This window comes from Mytilus galloprovincialis, chromosome 5 (assembly GCF_965363235.1).
Source record: "Mytilus galloprovincialis chromosome 5, xbMytGall1.hap1.1, whole genome shotgun sequence".
Taxonomy (NCBI): Eukaryota; Metazoa; Mollusca; class Bivalvia; order Mytilida; family Mytilidae; genus Mytilus; species Mytilus galloprovincialis.
Window position 1 is genome coordinate 20,467,178 of NC_134842.1, and position 27,892 is coordinate 20,495,069.

The window sequence follows — 27,892 nt, forward strand, 5'->3', positions numbered from 1 at the left end:
TAATATGAAAACGATCATTCAGATGTTTGTAATGTTAAAAACAACGATTCATAAATTGTTAAAAGCTCCTCTTTTGTCAACAAATCGGTGACATCATAATTGAATTTGACGCGACTATCAAAAGTGAGAGGTGTAGCTTGCTATAAAACCAGGTTAAATCTAACATTTTTCGAAATAAGCTAATGCCTGTAACAGTCCGAAACATGACAATCGTAAACCGTGCGTTTCATGTGTTTCAGCTTTTGAATTTGCTATTTGATTAGGAACTTTCACTAATGTTTTTTCCTTAGAGTTCAGTATGTTTGTAATTTTACTTTTTTCTGAAATGTTTCACCCAACAAGTTCGATAATTTTAAAAAATGAAATAGAAATAACTTTCCGGAAGGGCGTTTGGAATAATATCCCTGTATGAAGTTAGTATGTGAACTTACTAATTATGCTAACATTGGCGTTCATATTCTGTGAAATAAAGATGTGATATTTTTGTATTCTTTCTAACATTATTAAGAAGTTGATAGAAATATAGAGCTTGCATCTATACGTGAATAAACTATTATTTGTTTTATGTCGCGATTATAACGTTTTCATAATAATTACATATAATCACCTATTTTATCAATAATACAATATACTATGTAATGGGTACATTGTGTTTGGAACACTTTGTTAAATATTTAAATTTGTGATCAGTGTTTGAATATATATTAAAGGGGCTCATTGTAAGATTGTTCTCTGATGCACTAGATCATGTGATATATAAGAATTGTTGCGATGGACTGTGGAATAATTTGTTTGCAAGGTTTTATCATAATTATTTCATTTAGAGGTAAAAAATATTGTTACATTAAGGAAAGATGAGGGACAATTTGTTTTCAAAAGTTTAGCTTTTTTAAAGTGGATCCTGATTAAAATTCTTCCTTATAAATCCGTCAAAGAAGTCTCAACTATAATCCAATCAAACATTTTATTCAATCATGTTAATTGAATGTTTTTTGTTTTTTAAACCGTCACATAATGATGACAATGTACCGTTAGTTTTCTCATTTTAATTGTTCTACATTGTCTTATTGGGGCCTTTTATAGCTGACTATGTGGTATGGGATTTGCTCATTGTTGAAGGCCGTACGGTGACCTACAATCAAATATAAAAAACATGATACTTTTTACCAATTATGTTGATAAAAAGGGACTTCAAGTCTATTTTTTGTCGGGGAATAACCCCTAGTTATTTATACGAAACTGTTTAAAGCACCCATAATGTTTATTAATAGGATTTGACCAATCATTTGCCAGGAACAGATATTTTAATATTCGAATAAATATTTTTTTCACACCGATTAAGATATGTGGAAATAACACACAATTTAAAGAAATATATATATATTCACTTCTTGGTAAAAGACATATAAGCACAAGTTACCTTTTGTTTACAGAAATGGCAGAATAAGTAAAAGGTAATCATGTATATTCTGAATATTGTAATAAACTTATTTAATTAACTAATTGTGTAAATTGGTTCTATGACAGCGTGATGAAAATTCTTTAAAAAAAAAAGGGACCACCATTATTCCTATGGGCTAGAAAATACTACCATGCCACATTAGATAAGGAAATAAAATGTAACGATTATGCAAACTGATGCTGTTATACTGGTATTCAATTCTTGTCGGTAGAGTTATACATCAATTTCAAAAATTACATTTTGTTATTAAGTTTCTAAATTGTCCGTTTGTAGTTTTTAATTATTCAGAAACTTCAACTTCACTCCTTCAAAAAAAATGAGATGAATTTGCCTTTTATTGTGAATTTCATTTTGGGCACATGGCTCCTTAGCATGTTTAACTTATCCAGTTTTTATACATCTTTGACATTCAAATTTTCGGCTTTGTGCGTATCTGTCAAAGGTAAAGCCTAGAAAAAGGCTTCTGTAATTTCAGTTTTTTATGTGTAAAAGTAAAAACGTTAACTGACACGCAACATTTTATGTTGCAAAGTTCGTTATAAGACATCCGATTAAATGTAAAGAAAAGGTTACAAGCTTTATAACATCATAAAAGCATTTTTTATTTCTGGTATATAAGTACTGACTGTGGGTACAAAAGAAAAGTACACAGTTTCTGTTGAATCAGTTATGTTCATTACATTGTATATTTTATTGACTAACAGGTGAATAAATTTACTGTTCTTTGATAGAAAATTCCTGTAAGCAATTATATCATTGTATTTGCTTGAAGTTTTTAAAGAAAGGCTCTAAAGACGCCGAATTTCCAATAATGTTTAAAGGTGTCTATTGAACATTCTGTGAGAAAGCTTTGGATAACACATTTTTTACATTATGAATACGAACTCATTTTTCAATTGTATAACCCTCTTAATTTGATGATCTATAAAATATACTTATGTAGATGAATTAGTCTAATAAAAGGAAATTATTAAGATGCAGTTCAGTCGGAAAGTATTAAGATGCAGTTCAGTCGCACTTAATATTGAAATTACCAAATTACTTCCACCAAATATTTACATCCCAATGTCGTAATACTTGTTTGAATACCCAACATAAATTCTATAGACGATTTTATCCTGCTTAGTATTTACATTCTGTGTAAAAATAGAGGAATCAATCAATGGTCTTTTCACTGAGACTGTTAAATTATAAAATCCTTTTATACAATTTAAATATCTGTATTCCACCATAACAATTTTAGGTGACTTTTCTCTGACTTGTTTAAATTTTTAATTAGGACGCCTTACTCAAGAAATATATTAATCCATAATAGAAGAAGAAAACTATTTTAATGTAATGCTTTAATAAAGTAATCATAATAAATGTCAGATTGCATAGTGGCAGATTCAGAAACGTTTGAAAAGGGGGATCACTGACTGAATTAAAGGTAGGCGCTCCAGTTATGCTTCAGTGATGTGCTATATAAAACAACTAAACATTTTTCACAAAAGGGGGCCCGAGCCTTAGGATTTCTCCTAGATGACCAGGAATATCTATAAATTATAAGCGATCAAACTTTTTGGCAAATCGATATACATATATATATATATATATATCTTTGATATTTTTGAAGTTGCACTGTCAACAATAATTTGAAATATGATTAAATCAGTCGTTTTGACGACAGACGAGTTGTCGGCAAATTTATACTTTGATGATTGTTATTTGTTCAGACAGCTTTTAAGTATATGCCATACCATATTTTTCGGTATGATTGCACTGCATTCTGTTATTTCGTCCTCTACCATTTTTATAGATACCAATAAATTGTTTGCAGTAATTTTTCAAATAATTTGAAGGTCTATGAAAAGAATATTTAACAAAACAAACACAGACATTTGATATATTTGTTTACTCAATTAGTGTCAAAATTCGAATTGTAAAAAGTCATTTTTTAATGATTTAAATATTGATATTTATATTTATAGGGACGCATATAAGTTGTGTGTAAAGACAAAATTGTATTTATTTAAGTCTTCGATGGACATTGGGTATAATATAGTAGGTATTTCTGTATACATACAATGTATATATCGTTTGACTGTAAAGCTAGAGTATGTTAAATACAAACAGAACACACAACACCATATCGAATTTTGAAAAAAAATAATAAAATCTCACCGAACTTTTTAGGTCCAAAAGCATAGTTATTTCATTATGCATTTCGTTTTGTCAAACAAATAAAAATCATATCAATGAACATCGAACCCGTTCAATCTCAAATATATTTTGTCATGTAGTGTACTACTTTTGTGACAAATTATATCATCATTATACAAAAGTATATTAGATTCAACTTAAAATAGGAAAAGATATATCTGAACATATAATCTTATCAACATTTTTATATGGAACATGTTTGCATGGAATGCATAGAAACCATTTTGAGAGTGCACACACACTAATGTGTAGGTTATATACTGTACGTACTAGATCTGTATTCAAAGATCACTGTGTCCTTGGACCATACAAGCCCACCGAAACAAAGCGCTTTGCTAGTAGTATATAAAGACTGGTATAATGATTGCATATATTGCATCGATTGGCAACCCTCGGCACATGTCGTAATTAAATGCAGGTTTGAATCGTTTTTAGGGCAAACCTTTTTAACTAACCAAGAATATGGACAGCACCAGTGTGTAAATATTTGATAGATAGTAACACCGTTATACAACTGCTATTTTTTGTAAAGTTAAGTTATTGTTCTGAACATGCAGATTTGCCACTAATCGTTAAACAACCCACAATCGAACATTATAAGAAAACTTCTTAGTGAATTTCAGTACTGCGGACTTTGATTCGATTGTTTACATTTTTTGAATGCATCATTTTGACCGTTATATCCATTTGTAACTTTATAAACAAGCTGTTGCATCATCTGTGTCCGATTTACCCATTCAAAATTAATTTAATAATCAAATTTTAATATTTTATGGCAAAAACTACATTGTAACAGCAATATTTGGTGTTTTTTTTAGAAATAAATATCAATACTAACTCACTTGTGCTCTATTTAGTAAAAACTAAGCTTTAAACAAATGTAAAAATGACATTTTAAAAATACAAAGCGGCGAAGTAAACATTTGAAATATTTAACTGTAGAGATAAGGTTTTGCTATCGCTTGTCTCTAATCACCTAAGTGTGCACTTATTCGAATATTAATTAAGATACGGTGAACTTTGTATGGTGAATTTGTCTCTCGACAACAAAATTAAAACGAATGTAAAGATTATTTTACTGGCAATAATTTGAAAATATAAATGGTATAATAAGATGTATGTGTCGTTATTAAGTGTCAATTGTTGATTCGACAGAAATAAAAACCTAAATGTGTGATTAAAACAGTTATAAACAGTCTATTAAAGATAGACAGAACTATGGTCGATGTTTTGTGTTTTTTTATATTTGGAAAGTGGAAATTTATTTGTCTATGATAATATTGCCTGGTAGTAAGTTGCGTCTATAAATAAAGGCAACAGTAGTATTCTGCCGTTCAAGACTCATAAATCCATGGAAAAAAAAACGGGGTAACAAACTAAAACCGGAGAAACGCATTAAATATAAGAGAAGAACAACGACACAACACTAAAATGTAACACACACGGAAACAGACCAAGCATCAGACAAAATCCCACGAGAATAACAAATATTACATCAAAACCAAATACATGAATTTTGGATAGACAAGAACCATATTAAGTATCATACTTAGTATCATAATTAAGCATAAACATTTAAAAGGTAATACAAGATTGAACGCGATGGAGTTAAAAAGAAAAGAAGTATACACAATAGTTATTTTTTTTATTTTAGTACGCCAGACGCGTGTGTCGTTTTGTTAAACAGGAAATTAAAATAAAATTACCACATTATTGATTTTCATGTCACCACCGAACAGTTGACTACTGAGCTGGGGATACTCTCGGGGACGAAACGTCTACCAGCAGTAGTATCGACCAAGTGGTGTAAATAGTTAAGAACGGTACCATGATTATGATATACCATGATTATAGTAAGTACGCCAGACGCACGTTTCGTCTACACAAGACTCATCAGTGACGCTCATATCAAAATATGTATAAAGCCAAACAAGTACGAAGTTGAAGAGCATTAAGGATCCGACATTCCAAGATTTTAATTTAGTACGCCAGACGCGCGTGTCGTTTTGTTAAACAGGTAATTTTAAAAAAAAAATACCACATAATTGATATTCAGGCCAACACCGAAATGTTGACTACTGGGCTGTTTATACCCTCGGGACCCTCGAAACGTCCACCAAAAGTGGCATCGACCCAGTGGTATTAATATTATCAAATGTACCAGGATTATAATTTAGTACGCCAGACGTGTTACGTCTATATAAGACACATCAGTGACGCTCAGATGAAAACAGTTAAAAAGCAAAACACGTACAAAGTTGAAGAGCATTGAGGATCAAAAATTCAAAAAGAAATTGTGCCATATACGGCGACGGAAGTCTACTGCTGGGATATAAACATCCTTTGTCTGTATCCTTACTCTGTAGAACATCGGTCTTATATCTTACCTAACAATCAGAATTGATCGAATTTGATATCTCAGAAATACGGTTTTCCGAGAAAAGGGTAATGCATGACTGTTAGCGGTCGAAACAACATAGAGTTGTCTCATTGGCACTCACACCACATCTTCCTATATCTATAGACATCAAAAATATCCTAGACTACAAAGGGCAACACTGAAACTATAAAGGACACATAGAAACAACACACATTGAAAGCACAATGAACACAATGTCAAAGATAGAACGACACTGAAAACAAAACTACTAGCATAGAAACAACACAGACATTGAAAACAAGAACACAATAGGCAAACAGAAACAAAGAAACAAAACAGAAACAAAAAGTATAGAATTGAAATAAAAATACAAACACAAACATTGAAAAAGCAAATATAACATAGCACAACACTGAAAACTAAAACAAAACAAAAATCAACAAGAACTGTTTTTTATCACAAGTACTAAAGGTGACCGCAGATTCACCGGCAGTGAAAGCAGGTCTTTTATAACTATCTCTTTATAATCAAGTCTCTTATCAAAGCAATGATATGAAAACAATCATAAAGATGCTTGTATTGTTAAAAAAAAGATTCATAAATTGATGACAGTTGTCAACACATCGGTGACATCATAATGGACTTTGACATGACTGTCACAAAAGTGAGAGGTGTAGCTAGCAATAAAACCAGATTAAATCTTACATTTTCTTAATCCGCTAATGCCTGTAACAGTCCGAGACATGACAGTCGTAACCCATGCGTTTCGTGTGTTCAAGCTTTAAATTTTGCTATTTGATTATGGGCTTTTCCTTTTGTTTTTTTCCTTAGAGTTCAGTATTTTTGTGATTTTACTTTTTTCTGAAATGTTCACCAAACAAGTTCGATAATTTCAAAAATTTAAATAGAGATAACATTCCTGAAGGGCGTTTTGAATAATATACCTGTATAAATTGGGTATGTGAACTTTCTAACTATGCTAACCAATTGTTCTTTTTTTCCCCCACCAAATCTAGACAAATATCTTTTACTTTTCAGTTTATCTATTTCGTTTTGGTTTTTTTTTTTTTGGTTCTGGCGTTCCTATTTTGAAAGATGTTATATTCTTTCATTCTTTTTAAAATCAATAAGAAGTTAATAGAAATATAGAGCATGCATCTATAAATGAGTAAACTATTATTTGTTTTAAGACGCGATTATAATGTTTTCATAATAATTACATATAATCATCCATTTTATCAATAATGCAATATACTATGCAATGGGTACATTGTGTTAGGAACACTTTGTTAAATATTTAAATTGGCGATCAATGTTTGAATATATTAAAGGGGCTCATTATAAGCTTTGTTCTCTGATGCACTAGATCATGTGATATATAAGGATTGTTGCGATGGACTGTGGAATATTTTGTTTGCATGGTTTTATCATACTTATTTCATTTCGAGGTAAGAATATTGTTACATTAAGGAAAGATGAGGCACAATTTGTTTTCAAATTTTAAGCTTTTTTAAAGTCGATCTTTATTAACACTATTCCTTATGAATATGTCAAAGAAGTCTCAACTATACTCCAATTTAACAGTTTATTCAATCATGCCAATTGAATGGGTTTTTTAAACCGTCACATAATGATGACAATGATGGAAAAAATATTGTGGTCAAGAAAATGCAAAAAAAAATATTTCTGAAACCACATTTTCCCATACCTTGAAGTATTAAATAAGATATAAAATTATTTGGTTGAATCAGAATCTTTAAAAAAGGTTTCTGACAAAAAGAACAAAACTAAACTCCCTCAATAAAAAAAAATTGGCATTTTTAAGATTCTATTTGGTTATATAAAGCTGTTGGACCTTTTTACCGGTTTGTATACGCCATTGGTTTTTAATTATTCGGTTTTCAGTGTTCCCGATAAAAGTAAATTTAAAAAACTGCTTCAAACCTATGCAATTTATAACGTTGTGCCTTTTCTTATGTTATTAACCAGGTATAGTCTCTTTTTTCATGACGTCACAATAAGAAATTAAGACAGAAACCAGGAATATTTGATGTTTATAATTTGATTTCGACCAATCATTTGCCGCGAACAGATATTTCAATATTGAGAATAAATATTTGTTCACTCCGATTAGAAATTTAGAAATAACACACAATTTAGAGAACTGCATTATATAGTCACTAATAAAGGCAACAGTAGTATACCGCTGTTCAAAACTCATAAATCCATGGACAAAAAACCAAATCGGGGTAACAAACTAAAACCGATGGAAACGCATTAAATATAAGAGGAGAACAACGACACAACACCGAAACGCAACACACACAGAAACGGACCAAGCAACAGACAAAACACCACGAGAATAACAAATATAACATCAAAACCAAATACATGAATTTGGGATAGACAAGTACCGTGCCACGTCTTATCTCAAAAATAAGAGAAAACACAAACGACTCAACGTTAAAATGCAACACACACAGACACGAACAATATTATTACAATGGCCATCTTCCTGACTTGGTACAGGACACTTTTAAAGGGGAATAAAAGTGGTGGGTTGAACCTGGTTTTAGGGCATGCCAAACCTCGCACTTTAATGGCACAGTTAAATATAACATTGAAATGACAACATATTACAGTACTACAATACAAATAAAAAGGAGAACATATTAGACAAAGAAAAGCATGATTAATAGATAACAAAAAGCATCAGGTTTAAAATTCAATACGCCAAAAACGCGTCTTGTCCACACAAGACTCACCAGTGACGCCCAGATATAAAAAATCGAAAGTGAAAAAAGTACAAAGTTGTACAGCACTGAAGATCAAAAGTTGAAAAGGTTTTGCCAAATACGGCATTGTTTGTATGCCCAGGATAAGAACATTCTTATTATATAGAACAATTCATGCTATTGTAAACAGTAAATTTTAACAAATGAATATGAAAGAGATATACATAATGAAACTGGAGTATTAACTAATTACAGAAAACTAATTACGGGTAATTACACTACATGGTAAAAGACATAAAAGCACTTGTGGCATTTTGTTTAGGAAAATGGCAGAATAACGGTCATTATGCATATTCTGAATATTGTACTTTAACTTAGTGAATCAAGTAATAGTGTTAATGGGTTCTTTGACAGCGTAGTGAAAATTCTAAAAAAAGAACAAAAGGGACCATCATTAACCGTATGACCTAGAAAATACTACCATGCCTCATTAAATAAGGGAATAAAATGTACATATTTTACATACTGATGCTGTGATACTGGTATTCGATTCTTGTCGGTAAAGTTATAAAGAAGTTTCAAACATGAGCAATTTTGACCTTTTGTTATTCACTTTCTAAATTTGTCCGTTTTTAGTTTTAAATTATTCAGAAACTTCAATTTCAATTCTTCAAGCAAATTTGAGATAAATGAGACGAATTCGCCTATTATTGTTAGTTTCTTTTTTGTCACATGGCTCTTTAACTTAGTATCGCGTTCCTGTTAAAGGTTAAGCCTAGAAAAAGGCTGCTGTAATTTCAACTTTTTTATGCGATAAAGTAAAAACGTTAACTGACACGCAACATTTTATGTTGCAAAGTTCGTTATAGTACGTCTGATTAAATGTAAAAAAATGGTTACAAGATGTATAACATCATAATAACATTTCTATTTCTGGTATATAAGTACTTATTGCGGGTACCAAAAAAAAATAGTATATTGTTTCTGTTGAATCAGTTATTTTCATTACATTGTATATCTTATTGACTAACTGGTAAATACCCTTTTTTCAATTCGACAGCCTGTTTCAAAGTTTACTATTCTTTCTTTGATAGGAAATTTATGCAAGCTATTGTATCATTGTATTTGCTTGAAGTTTTTAAAGAAAAGCTTTAAAGACTCCGTATTGTCAATAACGTATAAACGTTTCTAATAAAAATTCTGTGAGAAAGATTTGAAAAACACATTTTTTACATTATGAAAAAGAAATCGTTATTCAATTATAAAACCCTCTAACTTTTATTAGCTATAAAACATATTTATAAATAAGTCTTATACAAGAAAACTATTAAGATGCAGTTCAGTCGCACTAAATATTGAAATTACCAATTACTTCCACCAATTATTTACAATCGAATGTCGTAATAGTTGTTTGAATACCCAACATAAACTCTATAGACGATTTTATCCTGCTTAGTATTTATATTTCGTGTATAAATAGAGGAATCAATCAATGGTCAATTGAGTGAGACTTTTAAATTATAACGAATTTTTCGAAAAACTAAGGATTTTCTTACCCCAGGAGTAGATTACCTTAGCCGTATTTGGCACAACTTTTTGGAATTTTGGATCCTAAATGCTCTTCAACTTTGTATTTATTTTGGCTTTTTAACTATTTCGATCTGAGCGTCACTGATGAGTCTTATGTAGACGAAACGCGCGTCTGGCGTATAAAATTATAATCCTGGTACTTTTGATAACTATTTACACCACTGGGTCGATGCCACTGCTGGTGGACGTTTCGTCCCCGAGGGTATCACCAGCCCAGTAGTCAGCACTTCGGTGTTGACATGAATATCAATTATATGGTCATTTTTATAAATTTTCTGTTTACAAAACTTTGAATTTTTCGAAAAACTAAGGATTTTCTTACCCCAGGAGTAGATTACCTTAGCCGTATTTGGCACAACTTTTTGGAATTTTGGATCCTCAATGCTCTTCAACTTTGTATTTATTTGGCTTTTTAACTATTTCGATCTGAGCGTCACTGATAAGTCTTATGTAGACGAAACGCGCGTCTGGCGTATAAAATTATAATCCTGGTACTTTTGATAACTATTTACACCACTGGGTCGATGCCACTGCTGGTGGACGTTTCGTCCCCGAGGGTATCACCAGCCCAGTAGTCAGCACTTGGGTGTTGACATGAATATCAATTATATGGTCAATTTTATAAATTTTCAGTTTACAAAACTTTGAATTTTTCGAAAAACTAAGGATTTTCTTACCCCAGGAGTAGATAACCTTAACCGTATTTGGCACAACTTTTTGGAATTTTGGATCCTCAATGCTCTTCAACTTTGTATTTAATTGGCTTTTTAACTATTTCGATATGAGCGTCACTGATGAGTCTTATGTAGACGAAACGCGCGTCTGGCGTATAAAATTATAATCCTGGTACTTTTGATAACTATTTACACCACTGGGTCGATGCCACTGCTGGTGGACGTTTCGTCCCCGAGGGTATCACCAGCCCAGTAGTCAGCACTTCGGTGTTGACATGAATATCAATTATATGGTCATTTTTATAAATTTTCTGTTTACAAAATTTTGAATTTTTCGAAAAACCTAGTAATTTCTTACCCCAGGAGTAGATTACCTTAGCCGTATTTGGCACAACTTTTTGGAATTTTGGATCCTCAATGCTCTTCAACTTTGTATTTATTTGGCTTTTTAACTATTTCGATCTGAGCGTCACTGATGAGTCTTGTGTAGACGAAACGCGCGTCTGGCGTATAAAATTATAATCCTGGTACTTTTGATAACTATTTACACCACTGGGTCGAAGCCACTGCTGGTGGACGTTTCGTCCCCGAGGGTATCACCAGCCCAGTAGTCAGCACTTCGGTGTTGACATGAATATCAATTATATGGTCATTTTTATAAATTTTCTGTTTACAAAATTTTGAATGTTTCGAAAAACCTAGTAATTTCTTACCCCAGGAGTAGATTACCTTAGCCGTATTTGGCACAACTTTTTGGAATTTTGGATCCTCAATGCTCTTCAACTTTGTATTTATTTGGCTTTTTAACTATTTCGATCTGAGCGTCACTGATGAGTCTTGTGTAGACGAAACGCGCGTCTGGCGTATAAAATTATAATCCTGGTACTTTTGATAACTATTTACACCACTGGGTCGATGCCACTGCTGGTGGACGTTTCGTCCCCGAGGGTATCACCAGCCCAGTAGTCAGCACTTCGGTGTTGACATGAATATCAATTATATGGTCATTTTTATAAATTTTCTGTTTACAAAACTTTGATTTTTTCGAAAAACTAAGGATTTTCTTACCCCAGGAGTAGACTACCTTAACCGTATTTGGCACAACTTTTTGGAATTTTGGATCCTCAATGCTCTTCATGATCAACTTTGTATTTATTTGGCTTTTGAACTATTTCGATCTGAGCGTCACTGATGAGTCTTATGTAGACGAAACGCGCGTCTGGCGTATAAAATTATAATCCTGGTACTTTTGATAACTATTTACACCACTGGGTCGATGCCACTACTGGTGGACGTTTTGTCCCCGAGGGTATCACCAGCCCAGTAGTCAGCACTTCGGTGTTGACATGAATTCCAATTATATGGTCATTTTTATAAATTTTCTGTTTACAAAACTTTGAATTTTTCGAAAACTAAGGATTTTCTTACCCCAGGAGTAGATTACCTTAGCCGTATTTGGCACAACTTTTTGGAATTTTGGATCCTCAATGCTCTTCAACTTTGTATTTATTTGGCTTTTTAACTATTTCGATCTGAGCGTCACTGATGAGCTTATGTAGACGAAACGCGCGTCTGGCGTATAAAATTATAATCCTGGTACTTTTGATAACTATTTACACCACTGGGTCGATGCCACTGCTGGTGGACGTTTCGTCCCCGAGGGTATCACCAGCCCAGTAGTCAGCACTTCGGTGTTGACATGAATATCCATTATATGGTCATTTTTATAAATTTTCTGTTTACAAAACTTTGAATTTTCCGAAAAACTAAGGATTTTCTTACCCCAGGAGTAGATTACCTTAGCCGTATTTGGCACAACTTTTTGGAATTTTGGATCCTCAATGCTCTTCAACTTTGTATTTATTTGGCTTTTTAACTATTTCGAGGTGAGCGTCACTGATGAGTCTTATGTAGACGAAACGCGCGTCTGGCGTATAAAATTATAATCCTGGTACTTTTGATAACTATTTACACCACTGGGTCGAAGCCACTGCTGGTGGACGTTTCGTCCCCGAGGGTATCACCAGCCCAGTAGTCAGCACTTCGGTGTTGACATGAATATCAATTATATGGTCATTTTTATAAATTTTCTGTTTACAAAATTTTGAATTTTTCGAAAAACCTAGTAATTTCTTACCCCAGGAGTAGATTACCTTAGCCGTATTTGGCACAACTTTTTGGAATTTTGGACTACCAATTAATACAATATAAATATCTTGATTCCACCTTCACACTGTTGGTTGAATTTTCTCTTGTGTAAATCGTATTTTAGATAAGTACGACAGCCTCAAGAAATATATTGATCTCTAGTAGTAGAACAAAACTATGATAAATTGTTGCCTTAATAAAATTATCATAATACAGGTTAGATTTATAGTTGCGGATCGAGAACTTTTTATGAAATATGGGGTGGGGGGACTGTCTGACTAAAAAGGGGCTGCTTAAGTTATGCCTGTGTGATTTAATATAATCAACCAAGTTTTCCCACAACAAGGAGTGGGGCGAGCCCTCAAGAACACCCTTGATTCGCCAATGGATGAAAATGTTTGATGTTTGTCTTTCTTATTGTTTGTTTGTTTGCACAATTTTAATAGTTTTGTAGTAAGATAACATATAAGGACATGAGATTACCTCCATGTTTTAATGTCTTTGTTTCTGTGATGTGTCTTGTGTAGAATTACTTGTCTGTTTTTCTCTTTTAAGCCATGCCGTCGTCAGTTTACTTTCGATCTAAGAGTTTGAATGTTACTCTTGTATTTTTAGCCCCCTCCTTTATAAACATAAGAACATTTGGTATTATGGCAATGAAATAACTATCTAGTAGTGACCAATATTAAGAATCAAAAGATAATCTGTGACCCATGTTAGACATGTCTGTAAGCGCTTCTGTATTGTCAGACTTAGTCTATGTAATTAAATAAAAAGAATTAATCGAGTAAATTCAATGTTAGTGAAAGTGTTGGATACCACATTAAAGTCTATATAGGCGTCGTTTTAATCATATTAAATTATATAACAAAAACAAATGGACTTTACTTTCATATAGAATTTTTTTATTTAAACAAAATATTTACTTTAACCCTTTGACAAATATCTATATAAAAAAAATTCAACCAACCATTTTATAAGGAATACTACACTAGTAATATAACAGTTTGACAAACTCTAATTTTGATTATTGAGAAGTTTAATATTCCTTTAGAAACACAGCGCAATTAAAACGATTAGCTGATTTTACAGAGGTATCTATGTATTTAGTGTTAGGAACCACCTTAAAACACTGTGTTTGTTTAATGTCGTACTTCTTTTTTATTTTACACCGTCCATGTTAAGTTTTTACTTTCACAAATTTCCGGTTGAAAATTAACATTATGAAACATATTCTAGAAACATACTCTTTGCGCAAAGAAGAAAATCTTGTTTTTGCTATTTTATGACATTTACAACAAGGTTTACGTCAATAAGAATGTAATCATTACTTTTACTGCTTTTTATCTCGAAAATATCAGTTTTTATCAAGTGATAAAACTTAAAAGTACTATATGACAATCAGAAATGACTATACTTAGTTTAAACCCCCATATCTGACCCCTCGCCTTTCCACCACACCAAATACAAAAAAATGTCTCTATCATCGAAAGTAAATTATATATCTTTCGTTTGATCTCAAATACAAATATCAAGCATAAAAATATCTCATATCAAAGTAAGTGAAATAAATAATTCGTAATTATACAAGTATATAATATAACCTTTCGTTTGTTGCTCTCAACCCTTTGTTGGACAGCTTACCTTTATTGCTTACGGAGGTGATGCAGTTAATTACTTATATTATATCATATTTGATTTCTATTATGTGTTTGGTTGTCTAATATATGTCTGAACTTTACTTTTGTGTGACAAGTCGAGCATGTAAAGTAGATGATTCGCATCCGTGTCGAAGACCACACTTTTATCTATAATGGTTCACATTCCCAATGTCCATTCACAATCTTATACTTTTATAAATTTTAAATTGGGTGGAGAGATGTCTCATCGGCACTCATACCACATCTTCTTATTCATATAGAGGAAGATTACAATCCTGACAAAGACTTTAGAAAAAGTTTGTTTGAAGCTCTTACGATTCTTTTTTTTTATTGTCGTGTTTTTTTGTAACTAAACTGATAACAAAGGTCGGCGATACGTGAGTGAAGATTGTATAGAAAATAAATTATTGAAAGCATTTTTCTGTTCTGCTTTAATCAATGTATCAAATGCCATTTATTGGTGTATTTTTTTCTTGTAGTATCAGACAGTGGTAATTCAAACTATCAGCTGATATTTAATCCAACATCTATGTCCTGGATTGGTGCTGCCACCTGGTGTCAGATGAAGGGTGGGGAAGTTGTTACAATTGATTCTCAAGCTGTTGTGTCAATGATAGACTGGTATAAAGATAATGACTGGTCTTCACAATGGTACTTATATAATACTGATTATATTGTATAAGACTTTAAAATCATATCAAGTTAAACAGAGGCTATTTTTAGCAATGAGGTTTAACATTTAAGTTACAAAATATACGTAGGGAACGACCATTCAACTTCAAAAGGGGACGGTTTATGTTTTTTTCTAGATATTCTGATCCCCAAATAGATTTTTAAAATACTGGTCAAGCAGATGTGATTTTTTTTATTTTAAATCCAAGTTACCTTATAGTGTTAGATATTGAAAAACTGATTTGGTTTGATAGTGTAGAAAAAAACTAAATCAAAATGTATTACTCAGAAAGAAAAAAACATTTCCCCCTCCCCGGTGAATCTAAATGGTTGCTACTTGAGATATAATAAACAATAAACACAAACAACTTTTTTTTAAAATAAAAAATAAATTTCCGTCTTATTTATTAAATGAAATCGGTTATCTCACACATCAATTTAAAACACAGTTAAAACAGTTAAAACTAAATGTGTCTACGAATAATGTATTTTGTATATTGTGCCCAATATTAATGGAGAAACGGATTATACCGATAACGGATTTGATTCCGGAAATATTTATTACTAAAAAAAATAGAAAAAGAAACACAATATAATGTATGTGTAATCCCAATATTTTATCAAATATATTTTGTGAAATGACTCATGTTATGAATACTAATATTATGAAGAAATAATATCTTGCCAAATAGTGTTTCCCTGAACTATTTTGTAAGCTAACATGAGGGATACTAAGTTAAAGCTGTACACTTAGTAAATTGTTACAGCAAATATGCAATAAAGATATTGTTACGTTAAAAAACAAACAAAAAAGTATTTTGATCAAATATAAACATATACATTTACTAATTGTCATTAACAATTTTATATGTTAGTTTAAGTGATTTTTCTTATATTCATATTAGGAGTGCTCACGTTTGGACAGGGTTGTATGCCTTTGGAATTGATTCTGGTCTCTGGCAAGGTACATGTGCTTCGTTGGACTTTTTATTTGTAGCACCTTCTGAGACTTACAGCTCGGGCGCCCCATGTATGTATATGGATAAAGACGATTTATATTGGCACTATGACGATTGCGCAAGTAAACATCATGTTGTTTGTCAAGTACAGAACGGTATGTGAAGATTTACTATGTTTTTACTATCCAATTAGGAGCCAAAAACAATTAAAAAAACGATATGCTTTTTCACGGTTTAAAATATTAAACATTGGAGGAATTGGTTAATATAAATACATAGAGATGTAGTATAATTGATAATTATCTACCAGATTTCAAATGAAGGTTTTATGCAAATATAGACAACCATGCAGCCTTCAACTATGAAGGTTTTCTTATGAATGGCAACACAAAATAGTTATAGTAATTGAGACATCGTCTCTATGCCGATAGATCAGAAAGGGTCTGACTTTCCGAAATCCATCTATTATGGGATTGAAATTGTAAATAGATGTACCTATATTTTGTCTGATTGCAAGGTCTTTAGAAATAATAAAAAAAATTGTGATAGTTCTCAGTATGAATAGTGTTTATCTTTTTCTGTGACAATTTAACCTTCCACTGACCCATTTCATGAAAAGATTTAATCAACGTGCGGTTGTCAATGATCTCAGATGATAAATGAGTCTACGTTTCATAAATGTTATCAGCTCACTGAAGGAATCAAAATTTTCTAACAGGTGTTAGTGAAATTGACAACCTACTGGAATGTGGATTTTAATTTATCAAACATGAAAAAATATTTAATAACCATTAGAGAAACAGATTTTTACATAGTTACTCGTTGATTGTCGGAGTTATCAACAAATACTGTGTGTAAATACTATATAAAAATGTATAGTTTTACTCTTATTTTGATTGGAGAGTGGTTGCACTCGTTATTTGTATGTAAATATCTATGTGTTTTTTATTTTCAGGTGTTTGTGAATTTGACGATCAAAATATGGCAATCGACAAAAAACTTAGTTCATTGTCATCTGTTCCGGCAACAACACTAGACGATTGTAAAACGAAATGTCAGAATTATCAAAACGGTGAACAACAATGTTGGGCTGTCAAATACCAAAATAGTGCAAATAAATGTTACATGTATGCGTCTATTAGTCCACAGGACTATTTTTCATCAACTTCTAACACTAATAAAAATTTATTTTATTCTACCCGAGAGTGTTTTTCTTGTAAGTATATCTTATATATCATTGTAAATAGTAATATAGCTATATCTTAGTTATACTAAAAAGAACAACACGAGTAATAACAAACAGAAACAACAAATGCACGTTAGCGTCTGGCGTACACAATTATAATCCTGGTACCTTTGATAACTATACGGCACGTATAATCACGGTAGTTGTGCAAGTTTGGCTCTCTGTTTTTGTTCGTTTTGTTTTTTCACTTCTGCTGCATTTGTATTATGCTTTTGCTTCAATCATCACTGAAAAAAGATTAATTGTAGAAATGCGCATCTGGTGCAGTCAATTTGGTAAATTAATTTTCTTATCAATCTTATTTGAAAATTCACGTAAAAATCAATCATTTATTTTATCCAGAATCGTATTCATTTTTCTGATTATAAGCGTCATTTATTGCGTTTACGGTTTAAAAAGTAAAATCACAAAAATACTGAACTCAGAGGAAAATCAATACGGAAAGTCCATAATCACATGGCAAAATCAAATAACAAAACGCATCAAAAACGAGTAAAGTCCACGTTATATCTTAACTTACATTTATTAAATGACATTGTAACCATTAATATGAATCAAAACAATTGTTGGATACAATACAGTGCTCAAAGTTGTTCAAAATAGGAAATACCTTCAGAAATAACGAAATGAAAAGCTCAAACACATCAAATGAATGAAATACAACTGTCATATTTCTAACATGCAAGTTAGTTTAAACAATATTTATTCAGATAAATCAACATTAAACGATATGATACAAATAAAATAATATTAAGGACTCAGAAACAAGCAATTGGCGTTTACAAATCTTGGTAATTGATATCAAGCAACTTAAACATAAGGATAATATGATTCCCAGTTGTCACGATATAACAGGCTAGCATTTTTTGTCATGATTTCATTGTTTCAAATTTGCAGCTTAAAACAAAGTCTTTGACTCTTGGATTCTTATGAGACATTTGAAGTCATCATTTCAGTTGCGATCATGATGTGGTTGACCGTTATTTAATATCTCTATCACAGACCATATAGGGTCTACCAATGGTACTTGGCAACCGGAAAGCCGTCTATTTTATAATTGTTACCGCAATGAATGCAATTGCATGTATCGCCAAGTTATCACATACTGAAAACCAGAATCCGTTATATATTATATAACAAATTATTATGTGTAACACAAAGCTAGAAGTTGAATTAGTTTACTTACAACTCCGGGTTTAAACTACTAATATTATGTGAGATATGTGTTGTTCAGTTATACTTACTGTATAGTTTTTAGGACTTCTTTTGTCTGCTCGTCATTTTAATTTTTTTTCCGAAAGTTTGTGTAAATTCGACCTGTGTTTTTTTTAACTGTTCCGTTGGTTTCCCCTCACTCTCTTACGTATATGCATATAAGTGAACAGTGAGTCTTCTGCTTACAGTTTTAATTGAGTTTAATCATAACGAACATATTCATTTAACCACCTTTGTGAGTGAAACAAACACTATGTATTTTGCTTAATATTATTTTGATGTACATGTTAAATTGCTTTGCATATTTCAAAATAATTATAACTGCTCTTTCTTACTTAAAAAAGATAGTGAACGTTTGAATTCTTTTTGCAAAGATAACAAAAATAATATTAAAACTATAGAAAAACCTTTTACATGTTGTTATCTCTTTCAGCCTCTATTGTCATTGAAAATGAACCATCTATGGCAACAGATATAGACACAGTTGTTGAGTCGTGCTTACCAACTACAACATCTAGACTAGAGTCAACAAATGTACCAGTAACATCTATTGTGTCAACCCATAGAGAACAATTTACAACACAACTAACTTCAGAAAACAATAAATACTCAACCGCTATCTCAACCATCCCATTATTGACAACTATCATATTAGGTGAAACAACATCCATTACAACCGACTCATCGACAACAGAATTTGAAGACACGACGCGTATTACAAGTGATAAGATAACAACAACGCTTAAAGCAGACAAAACAACAACACTATCAACCGAAGGTGCAATAACAGCGGCAGAAACAACATCATCAGCAAAAGAAGACACAACAACATTAACAACGCAAGAAATATCATCATTAACATTGTCAACGGACAAAACAACACCATCAACAAAAGAAGAAACTCCAACCAAATCATTAATAAATTATTCAAAAGAAACCTCAATCATAACAACAAATCAGTTTACAACAGTATCAAAAGGATATACCATGTCAGGAAGTTTTTCGTCTAACTGGAAGTTTCCAACATATCTCGAGTCAACCACATCAGAGAAAACAGAAATGACAACTGATAATGTAACCATTTCAACAACATTATATAAAACTACAACCCTCAATCGTTTTAATGAAAGTCCAGTTGATGTTTGTAGTTACGACTGTCCATGCATGTTTGGAAATGGAACAGTTACTATAGAAACATTAGATGCTAGACTACAACAATTAAAGGCAGTCTTACAAATTGATAAAAAGGAGACAAGTTCTTACGTTCGTAAACGTACTTGTGCAACAGACAGTCGACCTAGTGCTAAAAATATAGGTTATATTGGAATTCTAATTTTAGTGATTGTGTTTGGATCCATAGTCATGAGTGATTTAATCAGCCTTGTTCGATTCCTGCAGCAAAATTGGTTAAAAAAGACCAATGACATCGTTACACAGGAAAGGTAGGTAACAAACTATATTAATATATTACAATGAAAGGATACAGAGAGGTCCGAATAGCATTCCTTCAAATAACTTGATTTTTTATAACCTGTAAGAAATGATAATGGATTAGAACAGTGAAAAATGCAAGACCTTGTGTAGTTTCTTTAATCGCTATATGATTCACATTTTAAAATGTATATACTATTTTGAAAGGTTACCTTCTTTGAGTATGTGCTCATATTATAGGCTTACACAATATAAAGAGTTGCTTAAATCCGTTTCATTGTGTAGCTGTAAATAGTCGTCTCACTAGCAACCATACAACATCTCCTCATCATATATCCTGCGACTTGGCAAGTTTTGATCATTTGCGTTAAAATTTGTTAGAGAAAGATTCACATGTCTAAAATACACATCCGAACAATCATATTTTGTTTATAAATATGTGAATACACTAACACGGGATCGTTTATTTTATTTTCATTACTATGCACGACTATGCATAGGTATATTATGATTTTTAGGGCACTGTGTGAACAATACATACCTATAGATACAGTAATTAAAAGTAATGATTGAATGATTTTGTTTAACAAGTATGTAATTTCTCCAAAATTTCGAAGCCATATATTTAAAATTGAGTGAAGTAAAGTCAACGAAAGAATTGCCATTATCAATGTTTATTGATAACATGTGTTAAATTCTGTATAATTGTGTCGCGTATTTTTTTAAGTTTTGCCTAATAAAGTAAGTTATTATTTTTCATATTGATATGCATGTTTGTTTTTAAATGAATTATGAAATGTAATTAATGTTAATCGATGTCTTTCGTTTTTTTTTTAATTTTCATCATAACGACTTTCTAGAGAAAATCAATACTTTATCTATTCATGACTTTGTAGATTCATATATAAGTGGATATCGTTCTCCGTATTTTAATTATAAAAATTTTGAACTAATAAGGGAAAGTGTTATCGTTCTCCTTTTTAAGCGAAAAATTAAAGAACAAAACGTTTCATTTTTTAAACTCAATTTGAACTATTACAACTGTTGATATGTTCAAGTATGTCCTCAGTAGACACTCAAGGTCGATTCCTATATAAAAGGGTATCGTTCCCTTTTTTTTAACGAAAAAGTTTTAAGACTTAATGAGAAAATGTGTCACTTTTTATAAACTCAACTCAAACTATTACAACTGTTGATATGTACAAGTATGTTCTCAGTAGACACTCAACGTCGATTCTAATAATAGGGTATTGTTCTCATTATTTTAATGATAAATATTTTAGAACTAATGAACGAACGTGTCACGTACTTCAACTCAACTCGACCGACTACACATGTTGATATGTTCAAGTATATTCTTCTGTACGGTTATCGAATTTAAAGTTGTCTTAAGGTGGGACCTAACACTTACTACTCTGTAACATCAGCAGAACGTTTCAATGGAATATTAAGCTTCTCAATGATCAAAATAAGTGTTTGTCAAACTGCTTTATAGCCAGTATAATTTCTCTTATTAAACGCTTGGTTCAATTTTTTTGATTTTTATTATATTTTTGTCAAAGGGTGAAAGTGAAAATTAAACAAGCCAAATTGATTTTAGTTAATTTGTTAGGTACCACCTTGAACTTCATGCTCGAATATGTCAACCTCCTTTCAGCACAAAAGTAATGAAAAAGAGCTTTGATGAAAAATGCTTAAAATTTACCCTTTGTTATAGTTATGGTCACGGTAAAAAATATATCTTTTTCTCAACTCACCTTTGGCATGTTTATACGACTTCATATCTTAAAAGTTAACTTAAATGAAATTAACAAAATGATTAAGATTTTGAAATAGATACTATAAGTCAGACAAGCATTAGCAAAGGAACAAAATAAGCCAAAATATGAAACGGTCATGCAGCTCCTTTTCGGGATATCTGATATTTAAGATATGGCTCTAATTAATACTCAGTCAAAATATCTCTTGCCTATTGTTTATGTTTAACGTTTTGATGAGTTAAAGCAATCAATGTTCAAGTCTAACAGGGAAAAAAAACTGATTTAAAAGTCTATATTGGGTAACAAACAAAAGAGCCAGACCGGGTTGGTAGATAGGATTGGTATTTTCTGCTACATGTATGCATCCATCACCCGCCATGCTAATTGCTCTTTTTTTAAATCATGTGGCTCCATCAGTGTTTGTTTGTTACCCAATATCGACTTTTAAATAAGTTTTTATCTTGTTAGATTTGAACATTGATTGCTTTAACAGATCAAAACGTTAAACATAAAAAAATAGGCAAGATTTTATTCAAATCTTTACTTTTTCTTAACAATTTGGCTAGTATTTATTGATCTACTATCATAGTAATTATCCTTTATATGACAGTTGTACTCGTTCGTTTGAATGTGTTTGGGTTTTTGGTTGTCTATTGGAATAAGGAAATTCTGTTTTTGAATTTTTTTCATACTTCTGTATTTGTGTTAATTTTTTTTATTTTTATCAGCGATGATCTTGATTATCTTTTGCCATACCGCAACTGCTCTTTTTTTCAATTTTGACTATATTAAAAAGTAATTTTTGACAAGTAGATAATAATCATCTAAAGAAAGTCGATGAATTTGGGTGTCGGGTAAGAAAAGAGACTTTACCGATTTAACATTATCATTGAATCCGACTTTTTTTTTTTAAATAGTTACCGCTTATGTCTGTTTGGTTTTACATATTTTTGTCAATATAATGGAATTCTATGCGACTGTAATACACTTTATAATCATTTTTTAAAATAAGAAAATGTCCGTTTCTTTTAATCAATTTCAGTTATTGATTTTGCCATTACTTATTGATTCTTTTTCGGCGTTCCGGATTTATTTTTTTTTTCGTTACAGAACGAGACCATATCACTCAAATTAATTCTAAAAGATTTTTTAAATGATCAACCAAAATAGAAATTGACATGGTTCTCATTAATTAACGTTAGAATTGCAGATAACCATTACTTACATCAATATTTCATACGTTGTCTTAAATGAGAAGTGGTAAAATGTTCTAGTGAATTGGCTATGTCTACCCGTTACTATATACCTAATTTGTTTACATAGTCTCTAACTCAATGGTATAGGTATTCCAATACTTTTGTTTGGTTCAATACATTTATTCAATTTTATAATCATAGAATGTCCATTTTCACTCATGTAAAGAATGTTTATCATATGTTTAAACTAATTGAAATTTTGTTTTTTAATCAAATGACAAATTAAGTTGGATAGTAAAGTGTTTTGGCTGGTTTCCTTTTGCTCTTATACAGATGAGTTTTTAATTTACTTTGTTTATCCTGAATGTTGTAGTTTACAAGCCTAAATCTACAAAAAAAAGTCAAGAATCATAAATGTAGTGCATTTGCATGTTCTGTCATAAACATAAAATTTCTATGTATTTCTAAATACAGACAATGTACTTTTTATGAGAACAAAAATAGTGACTTTGACTTTGAGTCAGAAGACAATAATGCATTTGGATTTCTATGGATCAAGTCAATTAAACAATCTTAGTTCAACTTCATATGATTCAAAACAGCTTAGAATTTTGATGTACAATTTCGCGTCTCAACTGTAACGAAATTCGTATGATGAAGACGTACTAATTGAATTTATCTACTAAATATATTTTAATGCAGAATTCCATTTGCAATTGTAGTTTGACCTTCAAAGTTATATAAATCAACAAGCAACTTCTTTTTTTAAGTTGAATATAAAAAAACATAAACAAAGAGAGTTATCCATTACAGCTATTTTGGTTGATAATTTTATCCTAGAAACCATGATTGAAATAAATAAATCATGCAATATAAGAAAAGATCATCTTGTTTAATCATAACTCTCACTCTTCTTTTCGGTTTTGCATGAAACGTTTGTCATTGATTCACTATTTTTTCTAAAAAGAAATTTAAATTTATATTTGTTGTTATTGTATGTAAATGTTGTCATTGTCGTTATTAGCCAATGTATTTTCTGATCGACATCTAGAGTTTTGTCATATTCAAGTCTAAAGTCGAAAGATTCATATCGTGGCATTTATTAAATATTTAACATTTGTTACTGCTTTAATAATGTTTTGTTTCTTCTTTTAATCAATAACGTAATAGCTTTTTTTTATATATCCTAATTCCGAAACAAAAAAATAACGATGGATAAGACAGAAGTTGGTAACTTACAACTGTTGTCTTTTAATTTCTGATGCATCCTGTAGAATACACCTTTCCACAATAGCAAGGAGTGTAATAAAGTAATATATTTGGAATTCGCCACATAATTTTCATCGAAAAGTAACTTGTTTCTGTTTTTTATTTGTTAAAACAAATATGTTTTTTGTAGAATGATTTTTACAGATGGAGTTATTTGTATTATTGTATTAAAGGCAATGTACATACTTCTTATTAAAATCTTCTCTCATATCAATTTTAACCGACGTTATAAATCTGGGCGGGTTTTTATTATTTTCATTTATTCTAAAATTTCCTGCACTTTTGAAAATGTGAAAAGCATGACTTGTAAAATGTTCACAGTTGAAAATGTTTGAAAGTTCTATTTATCTGCTTTCTGTTGTATTAATAATATTTTATTTTTTTTCTAGATTTTCATTTCAAGATTCGAAATCATTTCAAGACCTTTCTAAGTGTACTTATCAAATGAAGGAAGCGTGGAGATGAAGCCTTACAAAGAAATAATCAAGTAGTAAAGAACGGATCAAACTTACAGAAAACATTATTCATACAAGTAACATCAGAGGAGTTTATACAAACAACATCGCAGAAAAAGAAGTAAATAGAAACATCACTCCGGGTAGACAAACGACTAATTTACATTTTGAATCCCACGAAAAAGATTCTCCTACACGTCATATTGATGTTAAAACGTTTAATAACATTACAAGTTTCATTATAAATGGCAAGAGTTAAAGTTTATTTGAATTAAACTTCTTTGGCACTATGTCGAAGACACATTACTCATCATTTTACTAAGTTTTATTTAATGAATGGCTATTATTTATTTTGAATTTATTGAACCATAAAATTAATTTTTGACTCTTTACATTGAATAATCCGCGAAGCGGATTATGTAAAATGTGAAGAGTCAAAAATTAATTTTATGGGTCAATAAATTCAAAATAAATTATTGCCATTCATTATAAATAAATTTCTATCAAAAATAAGGCTCAAAGAACTTTTTATATTATTCATATTAACAATTACAACGTACACACATGTTGGCGTATGAATACAAAACGTCAGAGTGGGCGTGTCGGCATAAAAATTGACAACATTGAAAATAAAACTAATAATTTTAACCAATCAGAAAACAGTAAATACACCAAATTTATTTATTAGTAAATGGTTGATGTATGCTATGCAAATACAATACTGAATTTTATTAAAAATAGCAAGAGTTATAGTTTCTTTGAGTTTAACATCATTGTCAAAATGTCAAAGACACATTACTCATCATATTACTAAGTTTTATTAGTTAACAAATGGTTGATGTACTTGTATGCTATGCAATTACAATACTGGATTTTATTGAATTAAATTCCTTATACAGGTATATACTTGTTATTTATCTTTTTCCATACAGTTTAACATATATTAAATATAAAACAAATTCTAAAGAGAGGGAAATGAAATAAGAAATAGACAAAATGTTTAAGCTTTTTATTATTCTTTTCTTGTACGTTCCTATAAATGCGAATAGCAGCTATCAATGTGAATCCAACATCTGTATAAATATGAAAATACGTAGATGTGGTATTATCGCATAAATATAAATGACGGAAATATCAGCTAAAACTACGCCCTACGTCCTTAAACAATGAACAAAACAAACACCGTAAAGAAAGCTGTAAAAGAATCTGACATGACAAATGAACAAGAAAGGTCAAAGACACCAAATTGATTTTCAAGCGCATAAGTTAAAGAAAAACAGACAACGTCCTGTAAAAAAAAAACAAATACGACGATTGCCATTTCCACGATTTTAATTTATTCATCGCAATTTATTAAACGCGTATATTACCCACTTTCAATAGTTGTTGAACCTTTAGTGTAATATGTTCATTGTAAAGAGCAATATAGGAAAAGAAAACAGCGGAATATAGCACAAATTGCCATATATTCTCAATGTCAATGCACAGATTTAATGTTGCTACAAAAAAACGGAAATTTCATAATTGAAATTGATAATTTTTTTTTTTTCGTAATGTTATGTTCTCTTTTAGGAAGATGCGTGCAACATAAGTTCCAACATTTTTATTATTTAGAAAACACATCCCAATGTAGCTGAACATTAGGTGAAATAATTTGCAATATCTTATTAATTGATCCAGCAGTTCTAGTAATACGAGTAACAAAAAATGTATTTCTATATCGGGAGGGCCGGTAACAAAATTATCTTGACATTAGAACGATTGCTTAGCCTCATTATGGACTTTGTAGATCGTTCAAGCATTGGTGTGCAAATACCTATATAGTTTTCAAATTCTTATATATACCAACAATCTCACAGCCTTTGCTATTTCGGAGATCTGTACCTCTTTTTTCTGGTACGAAACAATTTGAGATGTAAATCAACAGCCTGATTTATGATTAAACAACACAGGAAATATAAATGGTCAAAATCATTTCCAACTGCAGTCCTTAATTGTATGCTCCTGACTTAAAAAAAACACGGCATGATATGTTGAAGTTTAAAATGTTTTGGGCTCTCAGCCCTTCAAAATATTGAAAAAACACATTAGAAAAACTAACTTTAAGAAATATTTAAAAATACGCTTGATTCAATTAGTCAATACAAAAACACGGAAACAAAAAGGTAAAAGTACCGTTCTTAGAGCACTAGTCCTTAATTAAGGTAATTCTAAAGCGTAATTACAACTACTCAATAAATCATGTCATCTTAAACTTATAAACAATTAGTTCCCCTCTGAATGATTGGATTTTTTCTTCAAAGAAAACTTAATAATTTTGATAATCGCGAAATCAAAAGGTTTGTAGTTAATAATAATCATGGCATAAAATTTCTCAGTTACGTGATGATACGACTTTATATTCAGTAATGAGAAAGAAATCAAAGCTGCAATGAACTAAAGTGAAATTTTGGGATCATTTTCTGGGTTAAATATGAATTAAAATAAAACCAAGGGTATAGGTATATGGATAGAACAACTGAAAAATAGTAAAGATAAGATAACCAGGATTGGTTGGACAAATAGACAAGTCAATTATGAATAAGAATTATGCATTAGGAATATATTTTGGTTATAACAGAATTATTTAAATTTTGTGTAATATCAGGCGGTGGACAGACAAATAGTCTAACAACTTCACAGATATAAGTAAACAGGCAATTTGGGAGAACAAACTAATTAATTTTTACAATAGAACCAGTAGTATTTTTTTTTAATTCGATTAAGAGTAAAGTGATATATGTCAATGATATGATAGATGACACTGGTAATGTATCTCAACATTTAATTTTGCGAAT

At 30.9% G+C, this 27,892-nt stretch overlaps 1 protein-coding gene across 1 annotated transcript; it reads left to right on the plus strand.

Moving 5' to 3' along the window:
* The first annotated feature begins 15,335 nt into the window (after window positions 1-15,335).
* Window positions 15,336-25,910, plus strand: LOC143074385 (uncharacterized). Its single transcript, XM_076249867.1, has 5 exons — window positions 15,336-15,503; window positions 16,430-16,638; window positions 17,439-17,699; window positions 19,378-20,386; window positions 24,990-25,910. Exons 1-5 carry the CDS (start codon window positions 15,382-15,384, stop codon window positions 25,063-25,065), a joined length of 1,677 nt encoding a protein of 558 aa, XP_076105982.1. The 5' UTR covers window positions 15,336-15,381; the 3' UTR covers window positions 25,066-25,910.
* Window positions 25,911-27,892: the final 1,982 nt, after the last annotated feature.

Coding starts and splice junctions, on each gene's coding strand:
- LOC143074385 (XM_076249867.1), top strand. CDS start 15,382: ATGTCCTGGATTGGTGCTGCCACCTGGTGTCAGATGAAGGGTGGGGAA. Junction 16,639..17,438: donor TGTTTGTCAAGTACAGAACG/GTATGTGAAGAT, acceptor TTTTATTTTCAG/GTGTTTGTGAATTTGACGAT. Junction 17,700..19,377: donor TACCCGAGAGTGTTTTTCTT/GTAAGTATATCT, acceptor TATCTCTTTCAG/CCTCTATTGTCATTGAAAAT.